Source organism: Zophobas morio, unplaced genomic scaffold (assembly GCF_036711695.1).
Source record: "Zophobas morio isolate AGI-343-1 ecotype UQ-CSIRO unplaced genomic scaffold, CSIRO_AGI_Zmor_V1 ptg000031l, whole genome shotgun sequence".
Lineage (NCBI taxonomy): Eukaryota > Metazoa > Arthropoda > Insecta > Coleoptera > Tenebrionidae > Zophobas > Zophobas morio.
Window position 1 is genome coordinate 12667520 of NW_026972136.1, and position 26221 is coordinate 12693740.

The 26221-nt window shown below is 34.2% G+C and overlaps 3 protein-coding genes across 4 annotated transcripts in view; 1 reads left to right on the forward strand and 2 right to left on the reverse strand.

Moving 5' to 3' along the window:
- Window positions 1–2142: 2142 nt before the first annotated feature.
- On the reverse strand, window positions 2143–7697 carry LOC135139308 (dihydrolipoyl dehydrogenase, mitochondrial). The gene is made up of 6 exons (XM_064069502.1): window positions 7548–7697; window positions 7212–7361; window positions 6778–7161; window positions 3071–3397; window positions 2825–3023; window positions 2143–2762 (listed from the first exon to the last, which is right to left on the reverse strand). Exons 1-6 carry the CDS (start codon window positions 7587–7589, stop codon window positions 2341–2343), a joined length of 1524 nt encoding a protein of 507 aa, XP_063925572.1. The 5' UTR covers window positions 7590–7697; the 3' UTR covers window positions 2143–2340.
- A 344-nt stretch (window positions 7698–8041) lies between these two features.
- On the forward strand, window positions 8042–24180 carry Und (uninitiated). Of its 2 annotated transcripts, none has more exons than XM_064069983.1 (5): window positions 8042–8243; window positions 8302–8415; window positions 22869–23561; window positions 23613–23787; window positions 23848–24180. In XM_064069983.1, the coding sequence occupies exons 1-5, from the start codon at window positions 8099–8101 to the stop codon at window positions 24098–24100; spliced, it is 1380 nt and encodes a 459-aa protein (XP_063926053.1). In that variant the 5' UTR covers window positions 8042–8098; the 3' UTR covers window positions 24101–24180. The 2 variants fall into 2 exon arrangements, with proteins under 2 accessions (XP_063926053.1, XP_063926052.1); XM_064069982.1 differs by having other exon boundaries at window positions 8043–8243; window positions 8296–8415.
- Window positions 24180–26221, reverse strand: part of LOC135139664 (stalled ribosome sensor GCN1) — a 56978-nt gene continuing 54936 nt past the window's right edge. Inside the window, exon 23 of the mRNA XM_064069969.1 lies at window positions 24180–24461. Coding sequence (XP_063926039.1) covers window positions 24333–24461 — 129 coding nt within the window. The 3' untranslated portion in view covers window positions 24180–24332. The remainder of the gene's footprint in view (window positions 24462–26221) is intronic.

Here is a 26221-nt window from a genome sequence, read left to right on the forward strand (position 1 = left end):
TCTAAAAACCTAAAACTTTAAAAACTGAAAAATTAAAATATCGAAAAATTTAAAAACCGAGAAAACACAATATCAAAAATTTGAAAAATTGAAGAAACGAAATATTGCAAAATTCCAAAGCTGAAATATTGAAAAACCTAAAAATGGAAGGAAAATTAAAGAATCGAAACAGTGAAAAAATCCCAAACTGAAACATTGTAAAATTGAGAAATGGGAAAATCAAAAAAATTGGTCTAAAGAGTTTAAACAGTACTTCCCTCGCTATCGGAAACGTGACGACTGCATGCCTATTATGTTTTTTTTTCACATTAGATTTCAAAGCACTCGGTTTTGTAGTTCCTGATTAAATCAATAAAATAAATTTGCGCATTCATTAAATTTTTTGAGTCACCCTGTATATCCGAATCCAAAAAATATGAATGGAATGATAAATTACAAGAAGAAACTCATCATATTTTGTACATTTTAAATAGGATTATACGGCAAACTTTTAAGCTGGCGTCATGAATTTTTTGGAGAAGATAACCAAATATATTTTGACTAAAAATTTATTATGCTCTTTATAACCTTAAAACATTTGCAAGATTTCAAAGCATGAGGTTCTGTAGTTTCTGATTAACTCAATAAAATAAATTTACGCATTCATTAATTTTTGGGGTCATCCTGTATATGCAAATCCAAAAAACATGAATGGAATGATAAATCACAAGAAGAGACTCATCATATTTTATACAATATAGATAGGATTTATTCAGCAAAATTTTGGGGTGGCGTCATCCATTTTTTAGGAGGGATGAGCAAATATATTTTGATAAAAAATTTACCATGCTTATGATAAATTTAAAACATTTCCAAGATTTCAAAGCATTCGGTTTTGTAGTTCCTGATTAAATTAATAAAATAAGTTTGCGCATTCATTAGATTTTTTGAGTATATCCGAATCCAAAAAATATGAATAGGATGATAAATTACACACTCGTAAATCGTAAATTTTAGTGGCGCTCCTATCGGCAAAGTACTGAACTAACTGCTCAAATTCTGTCGAATTGATACCCATTTTTTTCAATAATTGTTAGTTTCTATTAAAAACTCTGCTAACCAATAGATCATTAATTTTCCTCTGATATTCCTGTTAAAATTATTCGACGTATTTTGCATTAATTTGTGATATATTTTGATTTTAATAAACACATTATTATTTAAACAAATTGTACCACTAACAAACATTTAATGCCTCTGCGCCCTGTAAAAAGTGATATTTTATCCATGTGCGAATTTTCAAGGGATTCTATGATGGTTATGACTCAAAAAACTTGAAAAGAAAACATACACTGGTGCTTTTTTTACGATATTTCTCAGCCATATTTTTTAATTGATCGAACTGGTTGTTGAGTTTAACCTATGCCGATTTTATTCATCCGTTCAACGTAACAATATTATTATATGTAATAGTCAATGTTGTCTAATTATTATTAGAACATGCTTGGTGTTCTAGGTATTACCAACACGTCAAATGGATTCCTTCTGTCAGGTAGTTCTGGGACAAAACTGTAAACTTTCATTATTTTTGGCGATAACCCATTTGTATAAGATTAAAAACATAAAGGAGCATGTGAGATAAATAACACACAATGCGAGAGACAAAAACGAAGTTTTGAATCGAACGCGCGACGTCAGGATGCCTTACGCTAATAGTTTTGATTTCGGTCTGGTGGCAGCAACATCGGAGCATTCGGCACTCCGTTTCGGCTTAAAAGTAGTACGTGACGTTTTCCTACAGACGTGACGTTATTATAAACAATTCAATTTGTTTAAATACTGTTAAATTAACCCCGAAATAAAAAAAATAATTTTTCCAATCTCATCGTGACGTACGATTACGTCACTGCCACGTGAGCTACCTGAGCAAAGGACATATTTTTTCGGTCCTTCGCGTTCAGTTTTGATTTCGGTCTGGTGGCAGCAACATCGGAGCATTCAAAGCTCCGTTTCGGCTTAAAAGGAGTACGTGTTCGCGAAATTTTTATTTATTGTTAATAGCTATTAGTGAAAATGTTTTGCGTTAGTGCTGTGGATACGAAGGAAAGTGGATATTTTTCCAAAAAGGTTGGAAGACGAGGTCGGATCAATGAAGAAACTGCCTCAGGGGTGATTTCTTTAATAAAACTTATCATAGTTCACTGCCGTGAACAAAATATAACAATTTTTTAATACACTTTGAGTGATGAAATTAACGAAATGAAGCACAATATTTCACATAAATTATATTCGTGATTATTACTTTCCATTGAGTCGTAGACTTAATCGCACTCACGTATTTACAAAGATCGACAGCTTTCCTTAAAAATTAATGGGTTTCCCGAAGTACGACGCCAAGTTAGCCTCTCTTAGAGCTTCCGCACAAGTGGGATGTGCGTGGCATACTCTTGCAACATCTTCACTTGATGCCCCATATTCTTGTGCCAAGACGGCTTCGTTGATGAGTTCGCCAGCACTAGGTCCAATGATGTGCGTTCCCAAAATGCGGTCGGTGGCTTTATCAGCTAATACCTTTACAAAACCGTCGGCTTCGTTGTTAGTTTTTGCTCTGGAATTTGCCATGAATGGGAACTTTCCGACTTTGTAGGCGATTCCTTCACTTTTCAAATCTTCTTCAGAGCGGCCGACCCAGCCGACCTCTGGGTGGGTGTAAATAACTGATGGGACGCAGTTGTAATCGATGTGCACTGGACCCCCTTTGATTCCTTCCACACATATGATGCCTAGAATTTTTGTAAAAAATTAAAACTTGCAATTGCTTGCAAAAATAGCAATGTGAACTGACCTTCATCTTCGGCTTTGTGGGCCAGCATAGGGCCATGGATGCAATCACCGATTGCGTAAATGTTAGGAATAACAGTCTGGAAATGAGAATTTACTGGAACTCTGCCTTTCTGATCTCTTTCGATACCCATCTCTTCAAGTCCAAGATTATGAGTGTAGGGTCTACGCCCTACGCACACAAGTAAAACCTCGCATTCCAACTAAAATCGGAAAATTACTCACTATAACAGAATATTTAATCACAAACCTCTTCTTTTTTATCTGAATTCTTGACGTCTTCAACGTTCACTTTTATGGTACTTCCTGTTTTCTGTGCTCCAGTTACTTTGGTACCCATTCTGAACTTCAACCCCTGTTTTGTTAAAATCTTTTGAAACGTTTTGGCTACTTCACCGTCGATTCCGATCCCACCGATTGAGGTGAGGAATTCAATAGCTGTTACCTCTGCACCTAGTCTGGACCACACAGACCCCAATTCAAGACCGATAACACCTGCTCCAATTACTATCATTCGTTTTGGTACTTCCTTCAACGAAAGGGCCCCAGTTGAAGAAACAATCTGTTGCTCGTCGATCTACAATTTACCACAATGGAATAGTGCGTTTTATTAAAAAAACTCACACATTCATAAATTTTTTTGAGACACCCTATATAAGCAAATCCAAAAAATTGGTCTAAAGAGTTTAGACAGTACTTCCCTCGCTGTCGGAAACTTGACGACTGCATGGCTATTGTGTTTTTTTCTCATTACATTTTTGTAGTGGGAATTTAAAAAAAATTGCGATGACGTCATCAACATTTTTGCAAGGACACGTATATCAGTTGGGATAGATGTAGTGTAATACTAAGAATAAAATTATTGTATTCCCAAATTTTCGGGAAAATGAATTGGGTCGTTTTGAATATTGATTTTTTATAATCAATAAAATAACGAAACAATTTACTCGCGTATACGGCAACTGAAAATCGTTTATGTATAAACATTCTTAATTTAAGATGACAAGCGTAACAGCATACGTGAGAGTCAAACAGAGAAACTGTAAACAAAACGACCATCGGTTTTATTGCTTCGACTTCCGCTTATTATATAAAACATTGGGTTTTATTTTAATTCTTGACGGTGAAATTCACAATTGGTTGATTATAAACATGTCTATTCCACATTCGCGAAACCAAGTGAGCGCATAAAACAAATGCAGGTCTGTAATGTTAAAGTCGATGTAAATAAGCGTGCTACCCTTATGTTTCAACCGAGTTTTTCCTTTAACAAATTTTGTGTCTACCAAATTGGGTTGGTTGGGGTGTAATACTAATAATAAGTGTTGCCTTTAATTTAATCAATAAAATAAATTGACTTCATTAATTTTTTTGAACCACCTCTTAAGAAAATCTAAAAAATATGAATGGAATGATAAATCACAAGTACAAACTCATCATATTTTTTGCATTTTAGATAGGATTTATTCAGCAAAATTTAAGGGTGACGTCATCAATTTTTTTAGGAGGGATGAACAAATACATTTTGAACAAAAGTTTACCATGCTTATAATAACTTTAAAATATTCCCAAGATTTCAAAGCATTCGGTTTTGTAATTCCTGATTAAATCGATAAAATAAATTCACGCCTTCATTAATTTTTTTGAGTCACCCTGCATATGCAAATCCAAAAATATGAATGGAATGATAAATCACAAGTACAAACTCATCATATTTTGTACATTTTAGATACGATTTATTCGGCAAACTTTTGAGCTGACGTCATCAGTTTTTTGTAGAAGATAACCAAATATATTTTGACTAAAAATTTATTATGCTCTTTATAACCTTACAACATCTGCAAGATTTCAAAGCATTCGGTTTTGTAGTTCCTGATTAAATCAATAAAATTAATTTACGCATTCATTAATTTTTTTGAGTCACCCTGTATATGCAAATCGAAAAAATTTGAATGGAATGATAAATCACAAGAAGAGACTCACCATATTTTGTACATTTTAGATAGGATTTATTCAGCAAAATTTTGTGGTGACGTCATAAATTTTTTAGGGGGGACGACCAAATACATTTTGAACAAAAATTTACCATGCTTATGATAATTTTAAAATATCTTCAAGATTTCGAAGCATTCGGTTTTGTAGTTCCTGAGTAAATCAGTAAAATAAATTTACGCTTTCATTTATTTTCTTGAATCACCCTGTATATGCAAATCCAAAAAATATGAATGGAGTGATAGATCACAAGTACAGACTGATCATATTTTGTACATTTTAGATACGATTTATTCGGCAAATTTTCGAGCTGACGTCATCAAGTTTTTGGAGGGGATAAGCAAATATATTGACTAAACATTTATTATGCTCTTTATGACCTTAAAACATCTGCAAGATTTCAGAGCATTCGGTTTTGTAGTTCCTGATTAAATCAATAAAATAAATTTACGCATTCATTAATTTTTTTGAGTCACCCTGTATATGCAAATCCAAAAAATATGAATGGAGTGATAGATCACAAGTACAGACTTATCATATTTTGTACATTTTAGATATGATTTATTCCATAAACTTTTGAGCTGACGTCATCAAGTTTTTGGAGGGGATAAGCAAATATTTTTTGACTAAAGATTGATGATGCTCTTTATAGCCTTAAAACATCTGCAACATTTCAAAGCATTCTGGTTAGCAGATTAAAAATTAAATTTCAAAATGTTGTTTTATAATTTTGATTTTTTTTCCAAAAATCTGGACGTTTCGGGTGAAAAGTCGATTCAGAGTTGTAAACTACATGTGTAGGACTATGTTATTTTATACAATTGAAAACCCATTTACTATGTACAATTTTGAAGTGACGTCATCGCATTAGTGGTGGGGATGATTAGACAAATTTTGGTTAGCGTTTTACCATCTACATGATATTCTTAATATAAGTACAAAATTTCACAACAATCGGTCGAGTACTTTCGGAGATTATCTGTCTAATAAAAATCCGGGACGGCAGACGGACAGACGGACGGACAGACGGACGGACAGACAGACGGAAATGGGAGACCTATTTCTTCGTCTTCTAGGGGTCATGAAAGATCGAGAAAACGTAAAAGTAGAGAGTCGGCCGACGGACTCGATTACAATACTTCCTTTGCTTACGCTCGGGAAGTAAAAATATATAATGGAATTATAAATTACAAGTATAGACTCATCATATCTTGGACATCTTAGATAGGATTTATTCGGCCAAATTTTGCACCGACGCCATCAATTTTTGGAGGGGATAAGCAAATATATTGATAAAAAAATGTTTATGCTTATCATAACTTTAAAACATCTGCAAGATTTCAAAGCATTAGGTTTTGCTGATTCAAAATTAAATTGCAGAATGTTGTTTTATAATTTTGATTTTTTTCCCAAAAATCTGGGCGTTTTAGGAAAAAACTAAACACGGAGTCATAAACTACATGTTAATTTGACAACAATCGGCCCAGTACTTTCGGAGATTATCCTAATAAAATCAGGACGGCAGACAGACGGACAGATAGACAGACGGAAACGGGAGACTTATTTCTTGGTACTCTATGAATCATGAAAGGTCGAGAAAACGTAAAAGTATAGAGTCGGCCGACGGGTTCGGAACTAAAAAAACCCATAGTTCAAATTTTGACATTTTTTGGAAGTAATATTTGTTTAAAAAAATTTAATAAAATTTACTGCAAAAATAAACAATACTTCAGTTTTGTGAAATATTGTGTTTCATTTCGTACTTTCATCACTTAAATAAAATACTAAACTTTGGCCGCTTTACAAGGTCATTGACTAACAATAAATCTTTTTTAAAGACATGCAACATTCCTCTCCAAAATTGTTTGCTGTGTCTGCGTTTTTCTCAAATCATTATTACTCCTATAAGTTTTAGTTTCTTTTCTATTTGGCCTTCCAGAGAATCCAGAAAACATACAAACTCACCTCAATACCAGGAAAAGGTGTTACTTCTGAACCAGTAGCAATGAGAATATTTTTAGTGTTAACTACTTCTGATGAACCATCTGGCTTTAGAGCTGTAACTTGATTCACGCCAGTGATTTTTCCATGTCCACTAATTAAATTAACTTTATTTTTTTTGAACAGCTGCGCTATTCCGCCTGTTAGTGCCTTAACAGCATTTGTCTTTTGTCCCATCAACTTGTCCAAATCAAGCTTCACATTGTCACATACAACGCCCCTCTCATTTAGATCTCCAGAATGGGCCATGTGATAGAAATGAGAATTATTTAATAGGGCTTTTGATGGTATACAACCTACATTGAGGCAGGTACCACCCAGGGTGGGATCCTTTTCTATGCATACTGTCTAAAATGTACCTGTTTTTGAGTGCATGCGATTTATGATTAAATTATTACTTTGAAGCCAAGTTGTGCAGCTTTAATAGCCGCAACGTAACCCCCTGGCCCTGAGCCTATGACCACTATGTCAGCTTCATGAGTTGTTGAATAATCTCGATGGTGTAAGAAGCTGAGGACACCTTTGTGACATCTAATCAAATTGGATGGCTGTAAGAGTGAAATGAACGGTTATCGGGTGACCTTCAATATTAGAATAGCCTAAATTAATTATGCAAATGTAATGAAAAGTTGAAAGGATGTAAACGAAGGGTAGAGGTTATGATATTACGTAAACTATTGTGGATTTATTAAAACGAATTTAATTAACATGAAATTTTAAACAATTTTACTTACTTTAATAGAGTATGAAGTAGCATTTCGAAGCGCGGTCTGCATGATCTCAGTACAATTTTATTAAAACCTAATTGAAAAACTTGAAGAATGAAGAATGACCTCACAATGTGATAGGTGATAACCGCAGCCGCTGTCACCGCAAGGTGTACTCCCTGGCTAAAAAAGTTTAAAATACACAGTGGAAAAAAGAAAGTCACTAGAAATTTCTGGGTTTGAGAACAGAGGTAGTCAAACATTTTTTGTCTTAAAATTAAACCGCATTTGAATAATTTGAATTTGAAAAATAAACAAAGAATGCTAGTCAGTAATTTAGACTACCGTGCATTTTTCTGCGCAATGAAAATGATTGAGTAAATAAAAATAAAGCTCGTTTTAGAGAATATGTCAACCGAGTGATAGAACTGGCCGAAATTTTTTGGAAACCACTGTATTATTTTCGCTCAAGGTTTTTACGAAATCAGCAGGGTGGCTCCCTCCGTGGCAGCTCACTAAATCAATAAATTTTGAGTTTGACAAATGTTCGCAGGGGTTTGACGGCTTCACCAGTGAAAATGGCGGCGTTAAAAACTGAAATAAGTCCTCAAGATAACGAAGACGAAAACGAAAGAGAGAATGATGTGGAGGAAGCAGGGGGCGAAATAACCCCTGGCGACGAAAGTAAGAAAAAGAAGAGGAAGAAGAAGAAGAAAAAGACGCGTAGGCTGTTTGTTACGAACTCGTGTGACCGGTATAATTTTCGCATTTTTAGCTACAGAAGACACTGAACGTGTTGTAGAGGATGGAAAAGCTGATGATGTTAACGAAGTTAACGATGCGACCTTGGAAGGCGAAGGGGAAAAGAAGAAAAAGAAGCGGAATCGAAAGAAAGGTATGCAACCAAACAGTGAGAAGTTGTTTAGCGTAGATCTGTCATACATCAGAAGTTTCGTTGAACTTTTATTCCCTTTGTGTGTTCGGCTATTTATCATTGTAGTTGGTTAAATGTTTATGGATCAACTTATTTTGACTGTCGCTAAGGACATATTTATGATATGTTTATTAGGGGGCTCGCTATTCCGTAGAATACAGAAAGATATGAGTTCATAGTAATTAATATACGGGATGACGTGATTGCTAAAAAAAATGCTAAACCTAAGAGACATTTGGAAATATCTGCAAATGTTTATTCCAAGAATAATAAAAGAGGTAATCACAGATGACTTGTCACTTTGCAATTTGCGTCTTGCGGCACGCTGATATCAGATACTTCAAAATAATCAGGAAAGCTGCAAATTTTTACATATAAAACAATTGCACATAATGTTACAATGCAATTTCTAAAGTGTAGATTCATCTATGGTATAAAACATTTCAACTATCTATTCTTTTTAAAAGAAATAAGTTATAACCTTATGAACAGTTTTACTGCAGCACATGTTGGATTAAATGAATAATTAAATTTTCATATACAATATTTAGCAGTTGCATACTATGTGATTGACAATGTAACAGATCTGCAGCTCTTTTAAAAAATGACAAAAACCTTCACATTTGCTATTTTGTCTAATGCTGCTACAATCCACTAAAGTTAGATTTAGTTTCCCCAAAAAACCAAAGATTTTCAATTTAAGAGACCTATTTTTACTTCCCGGACCGTTTTGTATTGCTGCGTCACTTTACAATTCTGTTGAATCTAGACCGCGTGAACTCTCCCAGCCGCAAAAAGGAAAATGAAACGCCTCAAGGTTCTGTTTTAAATATAACACTATTTTTAAATCTACTCCAAGGGCAATAGGATCACTAAAGATCTGCGATGACTAGACAGGTTCCTGATTTTCCACAGAAAAGAAAAATTTTTTTTTTTTCGCAAAAAGAGAGGGAGGGAGGGTGGGCGGTGCTAGTAGCTGCCAAGATTAGACTGATTTTGGCAAATGAGATACCCTCGAAGAAAAGAGAGGGCGGGTGGGCGGGGCTTAATACCTGCCATTGATTAAATACATATAGATAGACCCATGCTATTGTTTGGAGCGAACAGGCCAACGGCCGGCGAACAAGAGATGGCGCACCAACAGTCGGCCGTCAAACGCCGGCGAAAAGCTTGGACACCAATCGCGCGCGTAGATAACCCAAATCACAGCAACAATACATTTAATAAAGCTACCACTCGACAGAGGGCGACGAAAACAATGTGTAAAAATCTCTTAGTAACCATTTATACAATTTGCAACGTTGCCAGATGAGCCTAGCACAACTTTGCCGTTATTTCTAGTCGATTAGATTTTATTTCGTTTAAAAGTTTCTGGTGAATAAATGGAATTATTATAATGAATAAACAATACAAACAAATTATTACTTGTTATTTTAAATACTTGTTAGTGTTGATGAAAACATAAATGGTAATTAAAGTTATTCTAAATACGGTCCGGTCCGGTAGCTCAAATTTTACAGTACGAGTGGTATGTTTCAGGACGAGTAGGTAGCCGAGTCTTTAATTTCGAAACGAGTACTGCGAAAAGAGTTACCGGACGTGTGTTGTTATGTATTTTATTTCATACTGTTAACATACTTTTTTATTCGATAAAATTATTATTATTTTGAGAAAAAATCAAAATCGAGTCACTTTTTCTGACATCGTTAGCAACCGCTTTTTGGTAAATGTTTTAATTTGTTTATTCGTGCAAATCAGCATCATATGTTTAAACACATAGTACTTATAACACTTTACAGGACTTATTGTTTTGTATAATCCGACTCGATGGACGAATGTTTTGTGCAATCCGTCTCGAAGGACCAATGTTTGTGCAACTCGGCTCGTCCTACCAGTATTTTTTGTAATCTGGTTGATACGACAATGTGATACCGAATTGTACTTTGATATTGCTCCAAGGACCTTTGTTTTCTTGCGTGCGAGATAATAGACAGCGTTCGGTTTCGATGTTTAATACAGGACGGTTACAGAAGTACTAAATTTACATTTGTATTTACAATAACAGGTAAAGCAAAAGAGACCCAAAAGGGACAGTGGCCGCTTCCGGAAATGGAACACTTGTCCTTTTTGGCTCAATTTTATCGGACTTGTCCGTTTTTTTTATTTTACCGGAATAGTTCGATCCAGTAAAACGTCAAACTTGACATGGTATGAAGTAAAATAAATAAATTTTATGATGTAATAGTTATTTACGTGGCAAGCTTAGTAAATTAGCCTTTACGGGCGAGCCGGAATGTTTGCAGGGCGAGCGACGTAGGAGCGAGCCCTGTAATCCGGTGAGCCCCAGTAAAGGCTAGTTGCAAGCGAGCCGCGTACAACGTTTTACTTCCTCTTGCTGAAAATCCTGAAAATGAACAACTTTGGCATCTCTAGAAATTTTACTTGAAATTACAGTCATAGAAATTATAGTCATTTTTCATAGTTTGCTCCGGTAACTATGGAAAATTGAATTGTTTGAAAATAACGGGACTGTCAATTTGTAAATTCGATTAATAATTTAAATAGTTTAATTTTGTTTCTGAGCTCTGTTAATTGTGGAATTCGATGAAGATGAAGAGTTTGAAGGTGATTTTAACGTTAGTATTAGCACAGTATTAGTGAGATTAAGAAAAAGGCCAACGCAGCGAATGTGTGTTTGATTCCGGTGTTGTCATGATAACGTTTTACAGGCACGGTGCCTGTAAAGCTGCCACGGTAACGCTTTACAGGCAAGGTGCGTGTAAAGGCTAATTTACCGAGTTAGTTCAGACGACAGTAAACGAGCTTTAACAAGACAAGAGGAAGTAAATACAATTAAGTGTATCGATAATTCGCTACTGAAAATTTATTGAAATATAATTTGTGTTAAAAAAAGATGTTTGTGGTTTTATGGTTTATTAAATGTAATTAAAATAAATAATATCAAGAACTTGTATTATATATCAAAAACATTCATTGTAAATAAGAAAATTATGTAAATAAACCATAAAACCATACAAAATTTTCCTGCGACCTCTATTCAAAATCCCAGTTTACCAATAGGAATTAAGGCACAAAGATGTTTCACTGAATTTATTACCGATTTTTCAAGAAAAGTATGCTTATAAGCCTATAAGCGTCTAATGGGTTAAAACAACAAATAATAATCACAATTTATTTGTTTTATATGTTCATTACAATAATCCCATTTATTTACCAGAAACTTCTAAATGAAATAATATCTGGTTAACGAGAAATATCCGCAAATTTGTGTTAGGCTCATCTGGCAACGTTTTCGGTAGGTAGGTATCAATGGAATAATGCGATTAGGTATACTGACCGTTTTAAGGAGTGCTCGTCCAATAGTGCGTAAACTAAAAGATTTGGTAATTTTCTTGGAAGAGTTTGTTTCTTCAATGAAAATTTATGGTTTTTAATTCTTCGGCCGCTTGAAAGTCTCGCCATGTGAAAATAGATTATTTGATAACCTGTTTCGTAATAATTGTAAATACGAACAAAAGCATATTTGCATATTCTAAACAACTGGTCATATCGATTCCAAACTTGTACAGATATGTTTTTTATTGTTTCTGTTTTCAATGAAATAAATTTTATTTGCAAAATACCTAATGTCTAACGACATATCACGCATACATACTACCCCATTTACTATATTTTCAATCTGTGCATTTTTCGCTTCATTCGTAGGAGCCAAGTAAGAAGTATCAGTGAGACCGGCGGACTTTCAATAGCTCGTAAATGAAAAGATTTAGTAAAGTTTCCTAGAACAGTCTGTCTCTTCATAAAAAAATTTAGACATTTTTACTATGAAATATAGGTACAATACGCTATATTCCACTGTTTGTTTTCTTTGAGATACGACTAGTTCTTGTGCCGAAGTGAAACACCAAAAAGTCTAAAGTCCGGAAATCAGAGTGAATTTTAAAACACATAAAACGACTTCTTTATTTATTTAAATATTGTCCTGTAACGTCCTGTGACGTGGAATGGAGTTTCTTAATGTACAAAAGTATGTTAGATAATAACCGAAAAATTTTCTTGATTAAAACTAAAGGAAACACAATTATTACTTGGAATAAAAATAAAGAATATCAAGAACTTGTGCTATGTATTAAAAATATGTAATTTCAAATAAGTAAATTATGTTAATAAACCATAAAACCACAAAAATCTTTTTTTAACACAAATTATATTTCAATAAATTTTCAGTAGCGAATTATCGATATACTCAATTGTATTTACATCATAATAGTTATTTATTATACAAGCGGTTAAAGTGAATGTTTAATGAGCGGCCAGTTTAAGGCGAGAGCGGCGTATGCCGCGAGCGCCTTAAGACCACGAGTTACACATTCATTTTAACTGCGAGTGTAATACAAACTTTTATTCAATTTTGACAACCCCAAGTCCCAAATTGTGAAAAAATTGGTGATTCAAAGTTCACATTCGAGAAACGTCAGAATTGACAGCGACCAAATAAAAGTTTTATATGCGTAGAATTTAGGTTACAATATCAGGTGTGTGTGTGTAGTATGTGACTCTGGCGACGGTGTTTGTTTATTTTAAGCAAACTAAAATTATCGAAAAATTGCAAAATCATGCAAGATTCCAACGGCAAAACTTGCTCCCAAAAAAGAGCAAATCAGAAAGTGTATCAAAAGTTCCTTAGATGGAAAGAGCAGCAAGGCATTGGAGAAATTACAGAAATGGTAACCATGGTTTTAAAACAGCAAAATAAAAATTTTATTTCGCTAGCGGTTTAAAAATTTTATGGTGCTACCGGATAAACCAAAGCTTTAGTGGCCTACTGACGGCAAAATAAACGTTTGTTTACATGTCAAAATTGAATAAAATTTATTTATTTTACTTTATACTATGTCAAGTTTGACGTTTTACTGGATCGAACGATTCCGGTAAAATCAAAAAAACGGACAAGTCCGATAAAATTGAGCCAAAAAGGACAAGTGTTCCATTTCCGGAAGCGGCCACTGACCCTTTTGGGTCTCTTTTGCTTTACCTGTTATTGTAAATACAAATGTAAATTTAGTACTTCTGTAACCGTCCTGTATTAAACATCAAAACCGAACGCTGTCTATTATCTCGCACGCAAGAAAACAAAGGTCCTTGGAGCAATATCAAAGTACAATTCGGTATCACATTGTCGTAGCAACCAGATTACAAAAAATACTGGTAGGACGAGCCGAGTTGCACAAACATTGGTCCTTCGAGACGGATTGCACAAAACATTCGTCCATCGAGTCGGATTATACAAAACAATAAGTCCTGTAAAGTGTTATAAGTACTATGTGTTTAAACATATGATGCTGATTTGCACGAATAAACAAATTAAAACATTTACCAAAGAGCGGTTGCTAACGATGTCAGAAAAAGTGACTCGATTTGGATTTTTTCTCAAAATAATAATAATTTTATCGAATAAAAAAGTATGTTGACAGTATGAAATAAAATACATAACAACATACGTCCGGTAACTCTTTTCGCAGTACTCGTTTCGAAATTAAAGACTCGGCTACCTACTCGTCCTGAAACATATCACTCGTACTGTAAAATTTGAGCTACCGGACCGGACCGTATTTAGAATAACTTTAATTACCATTTATGTTTTCATCAACACTAACAAATATTTAAAATAACAAGTAATAATTTGTTTGTATTGTTTATTCATTATAATAATTCCATTTATTCACCAGAAACTTTTAAACGAAATAAAATCTAATCGACTAGAAATAACGGCAAAGTTGTGCTAGGCTCATCTGGCAACGTTGCAAATTATATAAATGGTTACTATGAGATTTTTACACATTGTTTTCGTCGCCCTCTGTCGAGTGGTAGCTTTATTAAATGTATTGTTGCTGCGATTTGGGTTATCTACGCGCGCGATTGGTGTCCAAGCTTTTCGCCGGCGTTTGACGGCCGACTGTTGGTGCGCCATCTCTTGTTCGCCGGCCGTTGGCCTGTTCGCTCCAAACAATAGCATGGGTCTATCTATATGTATTTAATCAATGCTTTGAAGTACCTGACAATAGCATTAAGAAGGATATATATATCTTTTAGTTATATGCACTGGACCCTGTTATACCTGATACATACCTATAGTTGTGGTTCGGGTTCAAACTAGGTAATTGTAATAACTGCATTTATTGAACAATAAATTAATGATTTTATTTTTAATAGCTTTTTAATATTTTTACTGCAAGCCGCATATGAACATTTAATCTCTGCAATTGAATTAGAATTTATTAACCCATCTGGAGAAGCTCCTAAAATTTTTTTTCAAATTTGTTAGAGCTTCAAATTTTTCTTTGGCCTTTTCTTCATTGTCAATAGCAAATTCTATAGACTTGGGCAATTTTTTCATAAAGTTTTATCGAAATGCACAATACTTTTAACGGTATTTGCGATGTTAATTCCGTCTCTCATTTTGTCCTTTCTTTACTCCATTCCCTACACATTCGCTGACCACAAGTACCTTTTTCAATAGCATTTACGTTACTCTGTGACAGCTTTATTAATAAATCCGATTTTTTTCTTTCATACACTTCGTTTTCGTTTGTTCATCGTTGACGATATTATTTTTACCGGAACCCAGAATTCGGATACGCAATTTTTTAATAGAGGTTTTAATTTTATTAATCGTTTTTGTTTTTTTCAATTTTTGTTCCACAAAGGCCTTCGTATACTAACATTGGCCTCCCCATTTTTTTTTTTTTTTTTTGAATAACGGAATTAGGAACGTACCCTTATTATTATAACTTATTGCCGCAGCAAAGCATCGCCCTTGATACGATCCTCGTGCAGAAAAACTTATTCTTTTTCCTTCCACAAATTTATTAACGACAGAATTGTAGCATTCCGCAGCATTGTTCTCAATATCAAAAAGTAAACTAGACGACAAAGTTGCAACTCTATTTAAAACTTGTTTGTAAGATTCGTATAAAACACCATTTGCGAAAGTAGAAAATAAAATATCATTTGACTGTCCACTTTTATAACAAAAATAACTTGCACATTGTTCGTGATTGCCAAATATATGCCGGAAAAAAAGGAAGAGGCTTATTTTTGCTAAATTTAATAGCACTTATAATAGCTGTTCTAAATTTTAGAATACTATTTTTTACAAACATTTTTAATAGTGATATCTGCTTTCGTTGTTTTAACTATTTCTCTAATTTTGGAACAATAATTACGAAGTATGTGATTTCTACATTCAATTTTGTCTATAAAATAATATGCACCATATGGTTTTGTAGCCCGAACTTTTTTTAATACGCTACTATCCTCGTCGCCTATAATTCTCCTATAAAGTATCTAAAGTAAATTCCTCTAAGATAATTGAAGCTTCCATGGACATAGATGTTTGCTCCCAGTTTTTAAAACAGTTATGAGTTGGATTTTTTTTTTCTGTTTCATACAGATTTTACAGAAACTACAAAGTTTGTTTTTGACTCCAACATAAAGTATTTTTTAGTTCTGGCACCAATTTTGCGTCCTACCCCAGACAGTGCATTGTAATTGGATTTGTAAGAGCATTTGTTCCAAGCTCCATCGACAATAACGGTAATATATGGGACGCAATCATTATCTACCTCCCTCGCCTTCACAGCTAATCGGTACTCTTCTTTACCTGCGTTTTGGTTTGTTCTTCGAAAAGTGCTTCGATGCTCTTTAGAACTCTAACTTCGGCTTTACGATATGTCGCCTGGGGTATTTGAGGGATATCTAGAGCTGAACAAAATTTTGATATTTGAGAATAACCCACGCCCGTTGATCTAACTCCACAAATAGCTGCATAATTGACCTTGTATATATGATTTTCAGGTTCTGTACAAAAATTACCGAATATTCCGTACATATTACATTTGTAGTAGAAAACACGTTTTAAACCATAACAATTTTCGTAAGTTATTTCAATATTGTCTAAAGTACAGACCAACATATTATGACTGATTGATTTCAGTGTTGTTAATAAGTGGTCTATGTCAACAATTCTACGTCCAGTACTAATTTCTCGACGTGTCATGACCTCTAGAGTACGAAAGAAGTGATCTCCCGTTTCCGTATGTCTGTCTGTCCGTCTGTCTATCTGTCTATCTGTCTGTCTGGAGTCTGTATCCATTTTTTATTAGACAAGTGTTCTTCGAAACTACTGGATTTGCCATATTTTATATGTATATTAGAAATATCATGCAGATGATTAAACGCTAACTAAAACTTGGCAAATCATCTCCACCACCAATGGGATGACGTCATCTCCAAAATTTATAATACAAAGTTTTTTAAATTTTATAAAATTAGATACTCCTGCACTTGTGGTGTGTAAATCCGTGTAGAATTTTCACCCTAGACATCTAGAATTTTTGGAAAAAATTTTAACTTATCCGGGTTCTCACAAAAAAATAAAATTTGCATAATCAAATTTTATAATTTTTCGAAAAAGCTGGGTTTGTTTTATTGTATTTCAGAGGCGAGAGAAGTTCTGTCGAAATAACCTTCGACCAATTTGCTTCATTCAAAATACATTTCGAGAGGTAACTAGGTATGTACCTACCTAAATTTCTAAGATTTTGGGTTGAAAAATTCCAAGATTACTAAGAAATACTCACAATAACGTACCTTCGTACCTACAATAAAATATTCTTGGAAATTTAATTTTACTTTTCTACCTACTTACAGAATATGCCCAATGCGTACGAATTTTTATGGAAACAGGAATTTAAAAATAAGAGTAAGAATTATGGTCGGAATTATATACAGGGTGTTATTGAAAGGTACGTACAACAAAATGGACAGTTCTTCTCAAAGTCTAAGAAGTCGGAAAAACTTATTTTGTGTTATCAAAATTATAAGGGGAAAATTAACCCTTATCCAACCTTTTTTGACGCTACTGAAGGATAAATAGGTAAAATTAATTTATTTTAGTAAATCCTAGCAACTGTAACAATAAAACTTTTGTCAAGACTAAATGTTGCTATAGAAACGAAAGATGATCTTTTTATCAGAGGCGTACAACGAATTTGGACATATATTTTAATAATTTTTATCTCTAAAAGGAGAACACTTTTACCTGAACTTTTTTTTAACTGCTTCTGCACCCATACTTCGAGACCAATTACCGATTTTATTTTGTACGTACCTTTCAATAACAGGCTGTATATGAACAAGCATTTTTTTTGTTGTGTGTATTGCGAGTAAAGATCTCAACAGTCTCTGACAATGATTATATTAATTTATTTTGAAACACACATTTGGCTTTTTTCATTTCTTATGACAGTAAATTAGGTTAAACCGCATATCAAAAATTCTCTTTCAAGGGACTTTATGCTAAAATAAAAGTAGGAGGTGCTATTTAAAAAATTATCGATGACGTCATACACCTGTCAAATGTCGCTCAAAACTTTTGAAACTAATATTACAAAATGGCAATTTTTATATACCAGTAGACGTGTTTTTGCGTTTTTACTTCTCGAACGTAAGCTAAGAAATATTGTTTGTTTTCTTTCATAGTAGATAAATATTTTAGTTCCTTACTCTGCTCTACCTGCAAGCTGGGATACACATCCCCCGCTGACAATAGCAGTAATAAAACTAGCTATTGTAAACGAAGTGAACGATTTTAACCCTTACTGCCCATTCACAATGGACATAAGACATAAGAACGAGCGCATAACATAATTTACGTTTTTGGTTTGTGTCTGGCTTATGCTTATCTACGTTCACAGTGGACAGAGTGAACTCTGTAAGAATTGTTAAACTGCGCAAACGCAGAACGGAATAACTCCCGGCTAAAGACAGAAACGGCTAACCTCAAACTGAGTCAATCAAAATATCTAACCTACAATTTCATACGATATTCGAACTTGACAACTCGCAGTACAGAACAAACTCGCAGTGTGAAGCTTTGATTATAATTTATATAATATAATCAAAGATGTGAAGTGCCAAGTGCCAACTGTCAAAGGGAATTCAATAGCAGCATTCAAAAGTCCCTAGATTTTAACATAATTTTGACATAATTCGTGCACAAAGTTGAACTTGTTTCAACTTTGTGTACGCACACAAGGATTACATAAAACGTTCATAAGCATAAGAATTACGTTCGTCCACTGTGAACAGGGGTACACGTTTTCCATCGTTTCAACTTTATGTATTTATGTAAGCTTTATGTACTTGTTATGCCTTATGTCCATTGTGAATGGGCAGTTAGAGATGATTGGCAGCTGTCATAACGAGGTAGCATGGGTGTTTTACAAGTTGCATATTTTTTAAAATATAAATTTTCTTGAGGTGTGGTAGAGCCTTAAGATAAGACTAATTTCAGTAAATGACGTATCCTCTAAGAAATTTACTTAAATTATTATAAGAAAAGACACCAAACTACTAGAGACTCCAAAGCACTTTCAAATGTTTTCAAACAGGAATACCTTGAACCTCAAGATTGTTTTAAATTTTTCAAAAACCGGAGTCCCACAATTAACTTGAAAAAAGGTCAGGTCAGAATTTTTCAAAAATAGAACACCGAAGTCCCCCAAAATTGTTTTAAATAATTTACAAAAAAATCTTTATGAGCTTCCAAAATAATATACTATGGCCACCCAAGAGTTTCCCGATTAAAAAAAAAAAAACAGCGGCACTCAAGACTGCTTCAAATTCATAAAAAATAAAACACTCAAAGCTCAAAAGATTTAGGAAGACGTAGGATGCGCTGTAATAAAACCAAAGGAAGATATGTTGTTCTACTTTCTGAATGAATGCGATATCTTGACTGCTGAACCGTTGGCTATTCTACAAGCAATACAATATGTTAACCAAGATCGAAATGAAAACTGTGTTAAATGTACCGACTCCATGGAACCTTTGCAAAATTCATATTTCTGTTAATTGACGTTTTCTTGGAAAATCCTTGAACAGGACAATTTTATTTTTTAAAACGACACTTTTTGATGTAAACATATTTTTTCTGCAACCCGCCGTTTTTGCATCAACAATTTTTACTTCCCGAGTGTATACTAAGGAAGTATAGTAATAGAGTCCATCGGGCGACGTTTTATGACCCCAAAAGTACAAAACAAGTGATCTCCCGTTTTCGTCTGTCCGTCTGTGTTTTGTTAGACACGTAATCTCCGAAATTACTGCACTGATTGTTGTCATATTTTGTATGTATATTAGGAATATCATGTTGATAGCGTCACGGCCCCGAAATAGCACAATGAGTCATCCAGATCTGACAATTCACAATCAGCGGCATATCGCAGGTGCTTGGAATAGAGGTAGAGATTTCACTCTCGCTGAAATACAACCCTCCATCGTTTCTCCATTTCAAAGCCGAAAGTGTCGAATAGAAGCATCATAATTATTTAAGTTACAAATAAATATTATTTTTATCCAACACGTTTTCATTTTTAAGCTCAATTTAGATTTGTGAGCAATTAAAAAGTAGCAATTTTTTGTTGAAAACTTTAACTCATTAAAACAAAAATTAGTAATGATAATCAAACATACCGAAGAATGGTGGGTCATATTTCTGTTAATTTTGGCTGAACACAGTTTGAACAAAGAGGCACTTCAAACTAACATATCTAAAAAAAATGCAAAATATAATAGAAAAAATATTATTCTGATGTCGCAGTTGTTATTTTTTATTTTTCCTTTGTTGTAAGTTGTGTAAAACTTAAAAAACAAAATCGGCTCTTATAACAAGGAACAATATTTTCAGAACATATAAATTAAATTAAATTAGCATTAACTTCATATTTATTCCTGAAAGTAAATCGTTTTTAATTAGTATTATTGAAATAAATATATATCGTAGACACTATAGATTAATAAAACTGCTTACAGAATTATCATTTTCTATATATGCAGATTATTATCGAACATACAAAATTGGGATATTAAAACCGGCAGTAAAAGTTCGCAATTTTGGCACTTCGCCTCCATATTCATTGTGTGTTAATTTATGGAATATAAATTATTAACTAACATTTTTATATATGATTTCAGATTTACTACGTACATAATATAAAATCATGACTGTGGAAAAAAACAATTTTAATTAATTATTAGCTGACCCGGCAAACGTTGTTTTGCCATATAAATTATTTCTAGTGTAAATTATAATTAAATTACAGTATAAATTATCCATAAAAATTTATCGTACGACAATGATTATATTCAACAGCCATCTTGCAACCCTATTGCGCATCTGTGGATGAAAGTAAAGATACTAATATCGTTATTAAAAAATGGGGGTTGGTGGTAGAAGGCTGAAAATTTAGGGTTATATGTATTTGTTGATGCCAAATCTTAAAAAAATAAAAATAAAAAATTTTGTCCAAAAAATAAAAAAAATTAGGGTGAGCCACCCTTTCACTTAGGAGTATAAAAAATAGGTTACAACCCATTTTCAGACGTACCGAATATACATAAAAAATTTCATAAAAATCGGTCAAGCCGTTTTGGAGGAGTTCGATTACAAACACTGTGACACAAGAATTTTATACAACAATTATAAAACACATATACAAACAGAAAACCAACAAAAGAAAAATCCATTAAACCAAACACTAGAGAAGATGTTCAAAATACCCTCTAAGACAAGAGAGGGTGGGTGGGCGGGCCTATTACTAGCCCCGATTGAGATCCAGACGGATGGGTGAGGTTTATATTTTTGCTTTTTTTTTTACTTAATATGTACATATAGTTTTCCTCGTGCAACATCATCACTGAAGAACATGTTCCACATGACAATTCTTGTAGAATAATACGGATTTTGCAATTAAGCTCCCCCCCCCCCCCCACTAACGACGAATAAAGAAAAATTATCACATTTCAGATAGGGTGGGTGGGTGGGGCTTATATTTTGCTTTTTTTTAATATACATAATCTTTTATATACACTTCTCTACAAATTTACTCTTAAACATGTGGCAACATACAAACCCCGCCCACCCGTCCTCACTTCAATTGTGTTAACGTTTTTATTCGTTGTGAGCATAAGGGCGGAGTTTATTGCAAAATGCTTATTTCTTTACAAGAAACTACCATGTGAAATATGTTTTTAAGTAACATATTGTTGAAAGGTAACTATATATGTTAAGGAAAAATAAGCCCCTCCCACCCGCCCCAATCTCAATTGTGATGAATTTTTCATTCGTTTTGTCAGAGCGAGGGGCAGAGCTTAATTGTAAAATCTATGTTTCCCGACAAAAAATTACCATTTTAAACGTTTTAAATATATTGTCCTGAAAAGCTTATTGCGTATGTTCAGAAAGAAGGTAAAATTTAAGCTCCGCCTATCCATCGCGATCTCAATTGAAATTCTAAAAAAATTGTTATACATATTTCATATTGTAAATTGTAGAAAAATGGTGGCAATTTTCTAAGAAATGAAGACGAAAATAACTGCTAGAAATCAAGATGTATTAAAAAACTCTTTAGTTAATTTTTTGTAGTGTTCGAAAAAGGATCAAAAATTTTATTTTGAAAAAATTGACCTTTTGAAAAAGTTACTTAAAAATCCACAATGTTGTTCCGTGACCCTTAACACGCTATACATATTTTTGGAATCAGGACGTCAAGATCAATAACTTTGAATTTTTTGAGAATTTTAGACGATTTTTTTCAAAAATGAAATTTTCCACCAAATTTGTGCAAATTTCGACCCATTTTCGACGATTTTCAAAATTCAACTAAATACTTTCTTGTAGATTTCGGGCCGCAGAAGTCACTTCCGGCCTCATTTCTTCCATAGCTCCAATCATCTATCCAGAATTGCCCCTTGAAATATCACATTTTTTTTTTTAATTTCAAAAAGTTCACACCGAATATTCCGAAAATGTTCCGTTTATATTCTGCTTTTTTTTAATATTCGTACTCTTCTTTTCGCAACAAGAAACTTAGAACATGTTTAACACAGAAAATATGGAATTTTGCCATTACGCCCCGCCCCTCAGTCTGACAACGAATGGAAAATTTATCAGGATTGAGATCCAGACGGATGGGTGGGGCTTATGTTTGGCATTTTTTTTTTGCTTACTACATATAGTTTTCTTTGAATAACACCATCACTGAAGAACATGTTTCACATGTAATTCGTGTAGAAAAATACGGATTTTGCATTCAAGCTAACATAAGACTGATTTTGGCAAATGACACACCCTCTAAGAAAAGAGAGGGTGGGTGGGCGGGGCTAGTACCTGCTAAAATAAGACAGATTTTGGCAAACAGGGTCTTATGAGACAATCGTCTAGCATTCCTGATCACACATTTATTTTACGTCGCCCATTGTACATATTGTTTTTAAAGCTGATGTAAAAAATACGTTCTATATTATTTGTAATGCATTTGTTTGTATAGGCGGAGCCAAAGTCACCCAAACCGACCCACCGTCTATTCCCATAGCGGACCTTTTCCCCGACCAGGTGTTTCCCATCGGTGAAATCCAAGACTATCGCGTAAACCAAGACGACCGCACTGCCAAAGATCGTTTCACTTCAGAAGAAAAACGCGCTCTGGACCGCATGCACAATGACATCTACAACGAGGTCCGTTTAGCTGCCGAAGCTCACCGTCAAACGCGTCAGTACATCCAAAAGTGGATCAAACCCGGAATGACGATGATCCAGATATGCGAGGAGCTGGAGAACACAGCCAGAAAATTGATATCCGAAAACGGTTTGAAAGCCGGTTTGGCTTTTCCCACGGGGTGCTCCAGAAATCATTGTGCCGCTCATTATACTCCGAACGCTGGAGATCCGACCGTTCTGGAATATGACGACGTGGTGAAAATCGATTTTGGTACTCATATTAACGGAAGGATTATCGACTGTGCGTTCACGCACACTTTTAATCCGAAGTATGATAAGTTGGTGGAAGCGGTAAGAGATGCCACTAATACTGGGATCAGAGAGGCTGGAATTGACGTGCAGTTGTGCGAAATCGGGGCGGCGATTCAGGAAGTTATGGAATCGTATGAATTGGAGTTGGACGGGAAAACTTATCCGATTAAATCGATTAGGAATCTGAATGGACACTCCATTTCACCTTACCGTAAAGTAACGAGAATTTGTGTGAGGTTGTTTGTATTTTGAGTTTTTTTAGGAATTCATGCTGGGAAAACAGTGCCAATTGTTAAGGGTGGTGAAGCCACCGTCATGGAGGAAAACGAATTTTATGCTATAGAGACTTTTGGCTCTACTGGACGAGGTGTGGTTCACGATGACATGGATTGTTCTCACTATATGAAGAATTTTGAAAGTTCGTATGTTCCTTTAAGGTGAGTTTTAAAGCTTTTTTGTACATTGTTATATTTTGCTAAAATGTTTCCATTTTTTAGATTGCAATCTTCCAAGGCACTGCTGAACATCATCAACAAGAACTTCGGTACGTTGGCTTTCTGCAAGCGCTGGCTGGACCGCGCAGGTGCTACAAAGTATCAGATGGCTTTGAAAGATCTGTGTGACAAGGGAGTCGTAGATGCATATCCCCCTCTCTGCGACATAAAGGGCTGTTACACAGCACAGTTTGAGCATACTATAATGCTTCGTCCAACTTGCAAAGAGGTGGTTTCGCGTGGAGATGACTACTAGTTATATCCTCGTTTCTTTTTGTAAATGTTTTTCAATTTGTTTACAATGAATTGTAAATAAAAAGCTTTTTTGTCAATTTCTTCATGCTTATATATTTAAAACAAAATTTACAAAGTCGGGTACGATTTAAACCTAATAAGAGGCTTAAAAGAAATCCATAAAAATCATTTAAAACAACAAAGAAAGGCGGAATACAGCAAGAGAATATATTTGTGATGTCCGATAATTGTAATCAAGTTAGCAGAGTGTCGTCGAGCTCTTCTTCCTTACCCTCGGTTTGAGACATGATTTTCTTAAGTACCTTCTGAACGACGTCGGCAAGAGATTCGCGAGCACCAACTTCCAGTATGCTTAGGCATCTCTGCAAAGCAAAAATAAAGTGAATTCCACTAAAGAACAACAAAGCAGCTAAAAGGAAACACACATCTGCAGATTTTTATATATGTACATATTTATTCATCAATTAAACAAGTAAAATAATTGCATTATTAAACCATACGTAAAGAAACACCCTGTCTATATCACGTCATCACATAATTGTTTATTCATCAAATTAAGAATTAATCCTGTGGTGACCGAATTTGAATTTGAAAAAATAAATAAATAAAATCGGTAAACATAGGCATTGATTAAATACATATAGATAGACCCATGCTATTGTTTGGAGCGAACAGGCCAACGGCCGGCGAACAAGAGATGGCGCACCAACAGTCGGCCGTCAAACGCCGGCGAAAAGCTTGGACACCAATCGCGCGCGTAGATAACCCAAATCGCAGCAACAATACATTTAATAAAGCTACCACTCGACAGAGGGCGACGAAAACAATGTGTAAAAATCTCATAGTAACCATTTATATAATTTGCAACGTTGCCAGATGAGCCTAGCACAACTTTGCCGTTATTTCTAGTCGATTAGATTTTATTTCGTTTAAAAGTTTCTGGTGAATAAATGGAATTATTATAATGAATAAACAATACAAACAAATTATTACTTGTTATTTTAAATACTTGTTAGTGTTGATGAAAACATAAATGGTAATTAAAGTTATTCTAAATACGGTCCGGTCCGGTAGCTCAAATTTTACAGTACGAGTGATATGTTTCAGGACGAGTAGGTAGCCGAGTCTTTAATTTCGAAACGAGTACTGCGAAAAGAGTTACCGGACGTATGTTGTTATGTATTTTATTTCATACTGTCAACATACTTTTTTATTCGATAATATTATTATTATTTTGAGAAAAAATCCAAATCGAGTCACTTTTTCTGACATCGTTAGCAACCGCTCTTTGGTAAATGTTTTAATTTGTTTATTCGTGCAAATCAGCATCATATGTTTAAACACATAGTACTTATAACACTTTACAGGACTTTATTGTTTTGTATAATCCGACTCGATGGACGAATGTTTTGTGCAATCCGTCTCGAAGTACCAATGTTTGTGCAACTCGGCTCGTCCTACCAGTATTTTTTGTAATGTGGTTGATACGACAATGTGATACCGAATTGTACTTTGATATTGCTCCAAGGACCTTTGTTTTCTTGCGTGCGAGATAATAGACAGCGTTCGGTTTCGATGTTTAATACAGGACGGTTACAGAAGTACTAAATTTACATTTGTATTTACAATAACAGGTAAAGCAAAAGAGACCCAAAAGGGTCAGTGGCCGCTTCCGGAAATGGAAGACTTGTCCTTTTTGGCCACGGAGGTAGAAGAGTGTCTCTTCTACCTCCGTGTTTTTGGCTCAATTTTATCGGACTTGTCCGTTTTTTTTATTTTACCGGAATAGTTCGATCCAGTAAAACGTCAAACTTGACATAGTATGAAGTAAAATAAATAAATTTTATGATGTAAACACAATTAAGTGTATCGATAATAATTCGCTACTGAAAATTTATTGAAATATAATTTGTGTTAAAAAAAGATTTTTGTGGTTTTATGGTTTATTAAATGTAATTAAAATAAATAATATCAAGAACTTGTATTATATATCAAAAACATTCATTGTAAATAAGAAAATTATGTAAATAAACCATAAAACCATACAAAATTTTCCTGCGACCTCTATTCAAAATCCCAGTTTACCAATAAGAATTAAGGCACAAAGATGTTTCACTGAATT